The 11,353-nt window shown below is 57.6% G+C and overlaps 1 protein-coding gene across 1 annotated transcript; it reads right to left on the reverse strand.

Annotated features, from left to right (window-relative positions):
- Positions 1-585: 585 nt before the first annotated feature.
- On the reverse strand, positions 586-11,064 carry NFATC4 (nuclear factor of activated T cells 4). The gene is made up of 10 exons (XM_077127070.1): positions 9,472-11,064; positions 7,305-8,397; positions 5,702-5,864; positions 4,923-5,122; positions 4,441-4,613; positions 3,854-3,994; positions 2,835-2,890; positions 2,471-2,597; positions 1,691-2,272; positions 586-986 (listed from the first exon to the last, which is right to left on the reverse strand). Exons 1-10 carry the CDS (start codon positions 9,569-9,571, stop codon positions 919-921), a joined length of 2,703 nt encoding a protein of 900 aa, XP_076983185.1. The 5' UTR covers positions 9,572-11,064; the 3' UTR covers positions 586-918.
- Between the last annotated feature and the right edge of the window lie 289 nt (positions 11,065-11,353).

Consider the following 11,353-nt stretch of genomic DNA (forward strand, 5'->3'; position numbering starts at 1 on the left):
GCCTGTCAGTGGTGATGGATGGATGAGCTCTACTTAGAAGGCTAATATGGATAGCCCTGTGCCACAACCCCCTTCCCCACCCCTCCCCACTCCAAGGAGATGAGTCTCAGGAGCCCAGACCTCATGGGTCTGGGTGTCTGAGGGTGTGCTGGAGTCAGGAGCCCAGGAGTGCCACCCTCACCTTGATGTTGATTAGCTGTGTAAGCCTGGACAAACCCCTTTTCCTCCCTGAGCCTCAGATTCCACCTATAAAAATGAGGGAGAGGGACTAGAATAGTGTTTGCTGACCTTGGCTATGAATCGAATCATCTGGGTGGTGGAGAGAGAAAGGAACTTGAAAAAATAAAACAGATTCCTGGGCCCCAGACCCAAGCTCTTAAAAGAATATGATTTCCCTGGGAAGAGATGATGTAAAGACTTGACTCTAGCCCTGCTCCCCATCCCCCTTTAGGGAGCATCAGGCCCCTTGGCTCCAGCCAGGGAGCCCCTGGCTCCCCCTCACACCTCCCCAGTCCCTCTCCACCAATGTCCCAAGTGCACAGTGATTTCCTCCCTCCCACCCCTCAAAGAGCTCTGGAGCCCAAGGCACTAATCAGTGAGCAGTTTATTATCCATTCAACTGTGCCCTACAGCCTGTTCACACTCTGGACCCGGCCTTCACTCCATTCAGTCCTGTCCACTCAGGCTCACCTCTACCCATCCCAGTCCTCCACACTTCCCCTTCCCCCAACCTTCCAAGGCAGCACCAGGCCCACGGGGCCACACCTCAGCTGAGGGAGGGAAAGAATAGTTGGAGTGGGTGGCAAAGCAGGAGAAAAAGGAACCAGAGTTGGCCCCAAGCTTCTGGAACCACCACCCCAGGAAGAAGGGGAAGAGGGCAAGGCAGGGGCCAGGGGACTGGGGTTGCCAGGCGATGATTCAGGCAGGAGGTTCTTCTCCAGACGGTGCAGGGAAGCCACTCAGGTCTCGGCCAATGATCTCACTCACTGCAAAGGAGGGGCAGTTGAAAGATTGGGCTAGGGGTGGGTCCCCTTCTCTTCCAGAGACTCCCAATTCATTCCAGGCAGGCCTCCATCTAGGATGCCTCTACGCTCCTCCTTTACTGGCTTCTCTTCCACTGGGCCTCAGTTTTCCCAACATGTCTCGACATCTGCTCTAGATCAAATCTTGCCCAACTCCATCCACGTGGACTCCCAGTTCCCCCACCCCAGCCCCTTTCCTGCTGATTTGACCTGCAAAGTCAGGGCAATCAGTGTCAGCAGGGCCAGAGGTGGGCGTAGCCAGTGAGAGGAAAAATCCTGACCACAGTCACCATGTTTGGAGACTGCTGGGGCCAGGCAAAAGTGCCCAGCTGGGACCCCAGCAAGCCATTCCCCTTCTCTGAAATTGAGGGCCTAAATCTGCAAACTGAGGGAGCAAAAGTAAATGATCTTGAAAGTACTTCTAGCTCGGAGATTCTGTGATTTGGATCATGGGCAGGAGAGCCACTGGGGCAGGTACTCCATGCACCTTTCAGAATGAAGTTAACTGCATGCAGATAGCCATAAAACTAAGAATTTGCCTCCTGAGACCCTGCAACTGGCTCTTAGGGACCAAGGATGCCCAATCTAAGAGTCCCCACAGCAAACATGCAGCGCAATCTCTCAAACACACTCACATTCACACTCGCAACACCCAGTCCCACACCCACCTTCCTCCAGCGTGATACCCTGGATAGGGACACTGTCTCGGAAGCCGCTGCTGTAGCCACCCCTGGATTTCTCCTGCTCCGGAGCCCCCTCCCCAGGGCCATAGCCTGGCCCTACCTCATTGTATCCCTCAGCAGGTGGGGGATGAACATCACCCTGGGAAGGGAAGGGGCCTTCAAGAGGGGGTGACGAGGGTAGTGAGGGCCGAAAGGGAGCTGGAGGAGGGAACGGCAGCCCCAAGGGAAAGGGGGAACCCCTTCCTCCATAGGGGTCACTAGGGAAGGAGCGAGGAAGGAAGGAGACTGGAGGTGGGCGGGCACAACCTGTGGTCCCCCCAGTCTCAGGGAACATCCGCAGGCCAGGTCTGTAGGACGGTGGGGGCCCCGTCTGGGGGTACAGAGGGGGTGTGCCATAGCTGAAGCCTTCTGACAGATAAGGTGTTTCATAAGCAGGGTCTTCATGGGGATAGGAGGGATAAGGGGGCCTGGGTGGTGAGAAGTCCATGTCAGTGCCAAAGGGGGGGCCTGATGCTGAAGGGAAGCCCCGGAGAGATGAGTCCGCTAGAGGCTCCTCCTTGAAGACCACTAGGTAGATGGTAAAGCAGAAGGACATGAAGTTGAGAGGGCTGGCAGTTTCTCCGCCACATACTTCCCAACCACCCCCACCCATCCCCACATTTCATCCATCCCTTGGCCCCTTACAACGGAGTCACTGCTCCCCTCTGTCCCTGCCTCAGCTCCCCATATCCCTATATCCCCACCACGGACTGCCCTAGAGCGCACCAGGCAGGAACTTGAAACTCTGGGTAGGACTTCGCTTCCTCCGCCCATTGGAGACATAGAAGTAGACCTGGACTGGCCGTGATATCCGCTTGTTGCTGTACTCAGGGACGGTCAGCGTCAGTGTCACCTGGGGAAGAGCAGAGGAAATCTAGGATCAGTCCAACCTTTCCAAGGACTCAAACTCTACCACCCCCAGGCCTTTTCCATTTGCCAAGGAGAAAAATTCACTTTCCAGAGATGCCTCCTCCAGAAAAGAATTAGTAGCTTCTAGAGTCTACTTCCATGAGACAAGGGCAACAATTTGAGAATTTCCTGACTTCTCCCACCCCATCCCCCGGAGCGGGTCCCCTAGTGACACTCGTACCTCATTACTCTGCAACCGGTTCACCGTAGCCTCTTCCTCCCATTGCAGCTTTCCATCTGCAGGGGGAACAGAGAGCCCCAGCCTAGCACCATGGCCCCTGCCCCGTCTCAGTTTCCTGCCATTTCTCCTCCTGCTAGAGCCAGGGTCAGATTCAGAGGGCCGCTAGAAGGACCGGCACATGTAAGAGTCTGCTGTGCATTTATTCAATCGAATGGAAAAGGCAGGGCTTAAAATTATCCCCAAAGTATAAAGCAGGAAACTGAGATCAAGAAAAATGGCAGGACCAGCTCAAAGACCACCAGGATTAAGGGACAGAAGCAACCCTCAAACCCTCCCACTAACTCCAAACATCCCCTCCCATGAGAGTGCTGGGGAGAAGATCAAGGGTAAGAAAAGGTCCTGGCTTGAAGGAAGACAATGAGACACCACCCCACCCCCACCCCCGACCATGTCTCATGATCCAGAACCTCTGAATCTGCTCTGACATGGTTCCAGAGTGCTAAATTTGGGTAGAAGGGCTGGGGCTCTTGATGGGCAGGGCTGAGGCGGGGAGCAAAAGCTAAGATGGGTGGGTACACCTGGAGGCATTAGTCTTCGCCTTCTCCACCCCTGCAGCTCCACCCTGGGTACCTCATGGGCTCTTATAATCACAGCTGGGCTACAAGCCCATAGCTCCAAGGAGGGGGCTCAGGGTAGGGGTGAGGGTATAAGTCACCTCTTCCCTTCTCCTCCTATACCCCATCTACAAGGGCATAAATTATCTCAAAGATGACAGCTTTTTAATAAATAGAATGCACATGCCTTACATTTGTTCAGCATTCTCAACATGTTAGATAGCTGCCATCCATATCTCCACCATGGGAAGCTGACAGTACAATAGGAAGGGAAGTCTATCTGTTCCATATTACAGATAAAGAAACTGAAGCTCCACTAGCTAGTTTAGTGGCAATGCCAAAGATCTCCCACCCTCCAGCCCCAAATTCTGCCAGCCTCCCCTCCCCTACCCAGTGAGCACTCACCGGGACCCCTTTCAATGAACACCACCTTGGAGTCAGGCAGGAAGTTGGAACCCGTCAGCACTAGTTCCTCGCCTCCTCTGACGGAGCAGGCACTGGGGCTGTAGGCTTCCACCTGGGGCAGCTCCTGAGCCGAGCGCTGGGCTGCAGAGCAGTGCAGGGAAGAGGCCTGGCTGGCTGGGCATTGAAGTGAAACTTCCTCTGCCCCCACCCTCTAGGAATAATTGCCTCTGGGCCCTGGGAGACATCCAGGGGCAGAGACAGGTAAACCAACAATATCCCTGGGGTCACATAGACCATGTCAGGGGCCACTCCAGGGGCAGAGAGAAAGGCACCAGGGTAGGCCAGGTTGTTACCCAGACAAGTGCACAGGGTCCCCCAGGGGCAGGATGGGGCATATGGTCATTCTGGGCCAGCACAGGGGTCAGAAGGGTCTGTGGCATGGTCCTCTCTGGGAGAAATGAGATCTGAGTCATCCTCTACAGGGTTACTGGGCACAGACAGGGTACAGGACACTGTTCAGAGGAGATGGGCAGACAGACAAGAGAGTAGCAAGAGACAGAGAGATGGCACAGGGCCTCTTTGCTCACAGCACTCAATGGGCACTGATGCTGCCTGCACGGAGACGACCTTCCCGCTGCCCTGGGGCACATGGACCCGGAACACCAATCGAACACGTGTGTTCTTGCGCCCGATGTCTGTCTCACCCTTCCGCAGCTCAATGTCTGAATTCCGAAGCTTCAGGATTCCAGCACAGTCAATACTGAAGGCAAAGAATGGATGCCAAGCCCCCCTAGGTGAAGCCAGTATGGTGACACCTCCAAAAAAAGAAGTCTTCTTTCTCCCTCCAAAGCCCTGAATGACCTTCTATGGTACCTAGGGGAAGGCTTCCTTCTAACCCAAGGATGGCCTCTCAGAATGCTCTCCAGATCCAAATGTCATTTTCTGGATTGTGAGAAGGCCTGAACTGTCTAGCTTTTCTGGGAAGAGGAAGAAGTGGGTCTAGTCTAGGCCCAATGGAAAAAGCTGGGCCTAAAGCCTGCAGACTTCAGGGAAGTGGAGTGGGACTTACTTGGCCGCCATGTTGTTTTCAGGGAGCAGGGTCATCTCCAACACCTTGGTACCACTGACGACAGCCTCATAGCTGGCCGTGGCCACCATCTTGCCCGTGATGCGGTGCACCTGGTAGAAGGCGTGAGGCCGCAGGTTCCTTTCATCCGCGGTGCCGATGAACATCTGTAGGGTCAGTGGCTTCTCATTGTAGCCTAGGAGCTGGCAGAGGAAGACAGAGGCCACCAACTGAAAGCCCTGCTGTCTCGCCCTTCATCCATCCCTGGATTTTCAGTCCAACCAGGGGATGGGAATGGTGAATGATAAAGGATATCCTGAAAGGGATTCCTTTGGGGAACTGGGCACCAGTTGTAAGGAAAATGTGGCCTGGAGTTCACAGTGCTATTCTTGGAAAAAGGCCCAAACAGGGCTTGGGGGAGGGAAAAGGGCTTCTAAGAGAGACTGGCCCAATTCAACCTAATTCCCAGTGACCTCTGGCCTTAGCCTAACCCCTCCCCCACATCTGGCAGGCCACCGTTTTCCAAAGGAGACATGAGAGTGGTGTCCCATGGGATGAGTTGAGTGGGGGTGGAAGGATAAAGGAGTAGAAAGTATATCCGGGTTCTTGAAGCGTACCCCTCCTCCCCCAACTCCAGCCCCTCCCCTAGGCTGTCTGCAGGGTCAGAGCTGAGAAGGAGTGTGGGAAAGGGCAGTGCCATGGGTCTACATAGCTGGAGCCTGGTTACAGGGCCGTGGGTTAGGAGAGGAGAAAGGATATCAGTCCTGCCCCCTACCCCTTACCTTAACCACAGGGTGACCCCCAGGGGCAGCTTTGACAGCTCCTCTGCTGCCCTCTGTCTCATAGTGGGCCCGGTGGTGGGCTCTAGGCTGCACTTCGATCCTCAGCTCCAGCTGCTCATACTGGCTGGGCAGAGGCCAGTCCAGCGGGGGTAGGGCAGAGGTCCTGAGTGGGAGAGAAGGGCAGTGACCATCTGCAGCCTCAGACCCCAGTCAGGGCAGCCCTGGGTCCTGGATCCCTGAGTTCTGAGGGAGTAGGGGCTGCAGGCATGGAAGGAAGAGGGAGTCCCAGCAGAAATAAAGAAATCCAAAAACCCAGAAGCTAGGGGAGATAAGGGACAGGTCCTGCAGGGCCCCTCGAGGTGAAGCCTAGAAGATGACAACAGGACTGAAGCTCCTTTATTCCAGCTCTGAGCCCAGAGCTGGAGACTGGTGGGGGGATAGGGAGGCCCACCTAGACACAGGGAGAGCCCAAGCCCATCCTAATCCCCTAGTTCTAGATGGGAAGAACACCACTGCAGATCAGAAAGAGCTTCAAAGATGAACCCCTTCATTTTACAAATGAAGATTTTGAGGCCCGCATAGCATAATTGAAAGGGCCAAGTGAGCAACTAGGGATAGAGCCTAGGCTGAGCCTGATCTCTGAGTTCAGCAGCTTTCCCACTAGCTGGGGATGGATAGGTAGAATTCCCATATTGAGCTCCCAGCCATCCAAGGGTAGTGGTGACTTTGCCCCCTGCCCCCAGATGATCTTTGGCAATGTCTGGAGACATTTTTGGCTGTCACAACTGGGGGAGGACATGCGACAAGCATCTAGTGGGTAGAGGCCAGGGATGCTGCTAAACAACCTACAGTGCCCTGGACAGTCCCACAGAACAAAGAACTATCCTACTCGAAGTATCAACAGCTGCAAGATTGAGAAACTCCACCCTAGCAAAGCCCTAGGAGAACCTGAGTTAAGATCTCTTTCTCCAGGAAACTTTTCTGGATGCAATCGCCTGAACCTGTTATCTCAAGGTTTAGGATAACTGAAACGAGCAGGGATTTTGTGGGTGGAAGGCATAGAAGAATCGCAAGAACTGCTTGTTTTAATATGAGTTATTTGGCTTGCAAATATGTGCTATTTTATTCAAATTCACAGCTATACTTTTAAAACTGCTAGGTCAGGCCCTAGAAACAGAAAGGGAGGGTTTCTGCAGCAGCATGGGCAAGGCAGCACCCATCTAGAGGGCCAGAGTGGAAGGTCGAAATCTAGTCCATACTCCATGCCCGCCTCCATGTTCCATGCACGACTCCACACACAGCCTAGAGTAAGGGACACCCTGGAGGAAGGCACCTTTATCTAATCAGGACTCTTAGAACAGTGGGCCCTCTTTCTAATTGGCTCACAGAAAGCAATTGGCAATGTACAAATCATGCGTCTGGATGGTGCATTGTTTTTTAATTCTACCTAAAAGGTAGTAGGTGGCAGCTACCTTTCTGGTAGCAGACTCTCTTTTGAAAGGGCACAGAACTAGGGCCTTTCTTCAGATCCATTCATTCCTCCACCCCCTTGCTCTCGGGAAAGATGGCTGGAGACAGCCTGGCTACCAGGCATGATCCTCACCTGAAGATGGGGCTGTGTCCCCCGATCCGGGCCTTGGACCAAGCAAGTGGGGACGGCACTGCCAGGTAGTCCATGCCGGCCACCTCCTTCCGGGGTCCCGCCGGAGGCACCGTGGCGTCCTCCGCTCCTGAGGGCAACTTCCCATTGCATGGGGCAGGCTCCTCTGGCCGTGGTAAGGCCACTGCCTGCTCGCTGGAAGTCCGCCGGGTCTTCTGGGGGATGCTCTCAGCCGGCGGGGCGCCCACATAGTCAAAGGGACCAGGTGAGCCAGGGTCCCGGGCCAGAGGCAAGGGGGGTGGTGGAGGTGGCTCAGGCCCCTCTTCCCCCAGGCTGCCGCGGCGGGACAGAGCTGGGGAGGCTGAAGATGGGGTTCCGGAGCTGGAATAGCGCCTCTTGCCACACGGAGAGGCCGGTCGAGGGGAGGCCGGAGTTGGGCCAGGAGCGCTGAGGAGTAGCCAGCTATCCTCCGGCCCCCGGGTTCCCGGGCTCGGGCCGTACAGGCTCCAGGGATCCTCAGGGGTCCAGGGCCTGGGAGAGGCCCGAGGCGAGGGCAGCGGGGAGCCCAAGCCAAAGCGCGAGGCCGCCTCATTTAACTCTGACTCCACCTCGTCGCAGGCCGCATATAGGGCTGCCTCGTCCGAGGCATCGGAAAAAAAGCTCCACGAGGACAAGCTGCTGCTACCCGGGCTCGGACTGAAGAAAGGCCCCCCGCCCTGACCCCCTGCCTCTCGGTAGCCCCCAAAGCCTTCTGGTAGGGGGTAATCTCTGGGGGAGCCGTCCCCCCAGCTGTCGGGGTTGTCCTCTAACGGAGCCGGCAGGTCAGACGTGGGAGAGATGGAAGTGATGCGGATACTGGGACATTCGAAAACCCGGCCGCCCCCAGCCCCCCCAGAAGCCCCGCCCGGCCCCCCCAGTCTCACCGACCGGGCGGGCTGGCTCTCCCAGGTGCCAGGTGAGGGGGCCGGGCGCGGCGGTGGCGAATGCATGCCCGGCCGAGGGGGTGGAGGCCGGGGAATGCCAATGGGAGTAGCACCATAGGGAGGGGGCTCCCCCAGGGCCAGACGGCAGCATGGTGGGTCCTCTGAGTCCAGTTCTATGGAAGTTGGGAAAAGGGGGGGGGGGGGGGAGGGAGAGAGATGCCAGAAGAGATGGGGAGAGAGAGGAGCATGTGAGGTGGGTGCCTAGGCTCCTTGAGTGGACTGCTCCCTAAATCCTGCTATACACACACACCCCACCTCAGCAAGGAGGGGGTCTCTGAGGAGCCTTTCAGAGCAGCAAAGACAAAAGCAAAGTTGGACTGGGATTGCGGAGGAAATAGACCAGGCCTGCCAGAACTTTTCCACTCGGAGACCCCGGCCCGGGTTCTGAGGGTACCGTAGGGGGCAGGACTTAAGGTGAGGAAGGGGGGGTCAAAAGAGGCTGGAGCTGGGCCTGGAGGCGTGTTTAGGGAGGTGTTGGGCTGGGCTGGGGTCGACTCACACATGAACCCAATTAGCAGCGTTTCCCAAACCCCCAAACAGCATTGGCAGGCGCCCCAGTTGCCATCGCAACCTTTCGGGGGCGGGGGATGGGGGGGCGCCAGGACTGACGAAGACGAGATGGCTCCTCCCGGATTGGGGGCGGGGGTGCAGCCAAGGGGTGCCGTGTGCGGGGCCCAGGCGGGGGGGGGGGGGGGGACCGCGGGCAGCGCGGATTCCGTGCGAGCGGCAGCCGCCGCCCGGGGTTCAGTCCCCGCCATCTGCCTCTTATTGCGGCCAGACGGGGAGGGGGAAGGGCGCCCTACCCGGGCCTGAAAAGGCCCCCAGCCCAAGGAGTCCCGACTGCGGACCCAAGACTCCGTCCACAAGGGGCAAGTTCCAGAGCTGGACCTCCCCGTCTCCCCGCGGCGCCCCAGCTCTTGGGGCCGCGGCTCCTGCCCGCCCCCCGTCCCAGTGACAGTCAGCCCCGCCGAGAGGCGGCGCGCGGCCAGCGGCACCCCCACCCCCACCCAAGTCACGACCTAAAAAGGAGAAAGTGGTGCCCGGGCCCCCAGCCTTATCTCCGCAGACCCCGGACAGCTCCCTTCAAATTCTGACCCCCCTTATCCTTCACCCTAAATTACCCAGACTCAGGATCTCCGGACCCTTCTCTCACTGACCCCAAGACCCGTTCCCAGTCCCGCACTAACCTTCCCCCGACCCCCCCGCGCTCAGCGGGGGGGTCTCCTTTTCCTCCCCGAACACCAGCTTAAATTCCAGCTCCTCATCCTCGCAGCTTGCTGCCCCCATGGATCCGGCCAGAGCCCCCAGGTCCCGGCCTGGGTGGGAGGGGGAGCTCAGGAGGCCGCTGGTTCTTCACCGGCGGCTCCCTCCCTCCCCTTCTGAGACGCCCCCTCCTCCGCCGCTGCCTCCTCCCTCCGGACGCCCCCTCGTTATTATAGAAACTTTTCCAAACTTTTTTCCCCCAAACTTCTTCAAAGCGGCCCCCCCAGCTTATCTCTGATTGGCTGCCCGGGATGCTCCAGCCCCTCCTCCTGGGATGAGATGGGAAAACCACGCGCCCCTCGTCCTCCCCCACCCTCCTTCCCTCTGTCCTCTCCCCATTCCCTCCCCCTTAAGAAAAAAAAACTGAATTGGAAAACGGTCCCTCAAGTCTGGTACGACCCTAATGATGTCCATTGGTCAGCGGCAGTGACAATCATTTCCCGCCGCGAGCCCAGCTACCCCACCCCTCCCCCACTTAGTTGGGCTCCGGGTCCGAGGGCCTTAAAGGAGCCACTAGAAGGCCCAAGAAGGACAGTTCCTGAAGTTCTGAAGACTTGTGTAGCCAGGAACTAGCAAAGCAGAACCACCTTCCCTCTTCTTGCTCTCCAAGCCTGAGGCCGGCTGGTTCTGGGGTGCAGAGGGACTCCAGGCTGCTCTGAAGAGGAAAGAGCCATTCTTTCGAAGTCCCACGCCTGAGGCCTCCTGACTGGGGCTTTTAGAAAGTCTTTGTCCTTCCAAATCAGCCCCTCCACCTGCGGTCTCTTCCCCTTCCCCAAAGGTGAAGAGCCTTCGGACGGTCTCGGCGCCTCCCGGAGCAATGCGAGCTGAAAGGTCTTGGGGAACTGCTCAAAGGTCCATGGCCCATGATTGGGTGGTGATCCAGGCCGGACTTTACTGCTAGCCTTGTCCCAGCCACCCAGAGGAGCCATTAATTAGCCTCCACGGGAAGTTTGTTCCTTCCTCTCTAGAACTGTAGTCTGGAATGAATCTCTGATCTGCTGCTCTCCTAAAATCCTGGCCAGATTTTCTAGGGGGCTGGAGCCCCGCGACCAAGTGGGCCCTAGAGCCGGACACCTGTCACCTGGGCGGGGTAGGAAGAAAGACTAGGAGTGGAGTTCCAGGAAGGGCATGCACGGAGGGGGTCTGGTTGTAAGAGAAAGAGTTAAAGATGAGAAGCTTGTGATTCGGACTTGGGGTGGGGAAAGAAGGGGTGACTTCCCGACGGGTACCGTCTACCTCAAACCTCTCTGAGAGTCTGCAGCGTTCTCCAACCTCTAAAACCCTCCGGCTTCGCGACCGCGCCTCCAGCCCCGCCCGGGGCCTGTGTTTAAAGGGTTAAGCGACGGCTCTCAGGTCAGACATTTACAAACACTCGGGAGCCGGGTGGAGACCGCGCCCGTTACTCTAATGAGAAACAGGCTCCGTGGAGCAGGGGGGAAGAGGGGAGGGCTGGCCCGGCGGGCCCCAGCTCGGCCTCGCGGCTCTCCCCCCTCCCTTCCCTCCTCTCCCGTCCTCCCTCAGGCCCGCCCAGGGGACCCCTGCGGCCCCCGGGGACCCCAGTGACGTGCGGAGCTGCTCGGGCTCCGAGCCCAGGGCCGCGACGCAGGAGGGGTGGGGAAGAAACAGAGGCCTGGCCCACGGGGAGACAAGAATGTTCCGAGGCCGAGCGGGGAAGCGGCCTGGTTTGATTTTTTTTTTTTTTTGGTTGGTCTCCTTAGGTTACACTTCCCTTCCAACTTCATCTCAGAAATAAAAGAGAGACCCACGCGGGGAGAGAGCGCGAGGAACACTGAGGCTGGCTCCCAG

Source organism: Tamandua tetradactyla, chromosome 14 (assembly GCF_023851605.1).
Source record: "Tamandua tetradactyla isolate mTamTet1 chromosome 14, mTamTet1.pri, whole genome shotgun sequence".
NCBI lineage: Eukaryota > Metazoa > Chordata > Mammalia > Pilosa > Myrmecophagidae > Tamandua > Tamandua tetradactyla.

Bases quoted from the DNA above. Each gene is read 5' to 3' on its own strand.
- NFATC4 (XM_077127070.1), bottom strand. From the start codon at position 9,571: ATGGGGGCAGCAAGCTGCGAGGATGAGGAGCTGGAATTTAAGCTGGTG. The intron at 4,614-4,922 runs GTAAGTCCCACT...CTTTGCCTTCAG, and splicing joins GAAAACAACATGGCGGCCAA to TATTGACTGTGCTGGAATCC. The intron at 3,995-4,440 runs GTGAGCAAAGAG...ACTGCTCTGCAG, and splicing joins ATCAGTGCCCATTGAGTGCT to CCCAGCGCTCGGCTCAGGAG.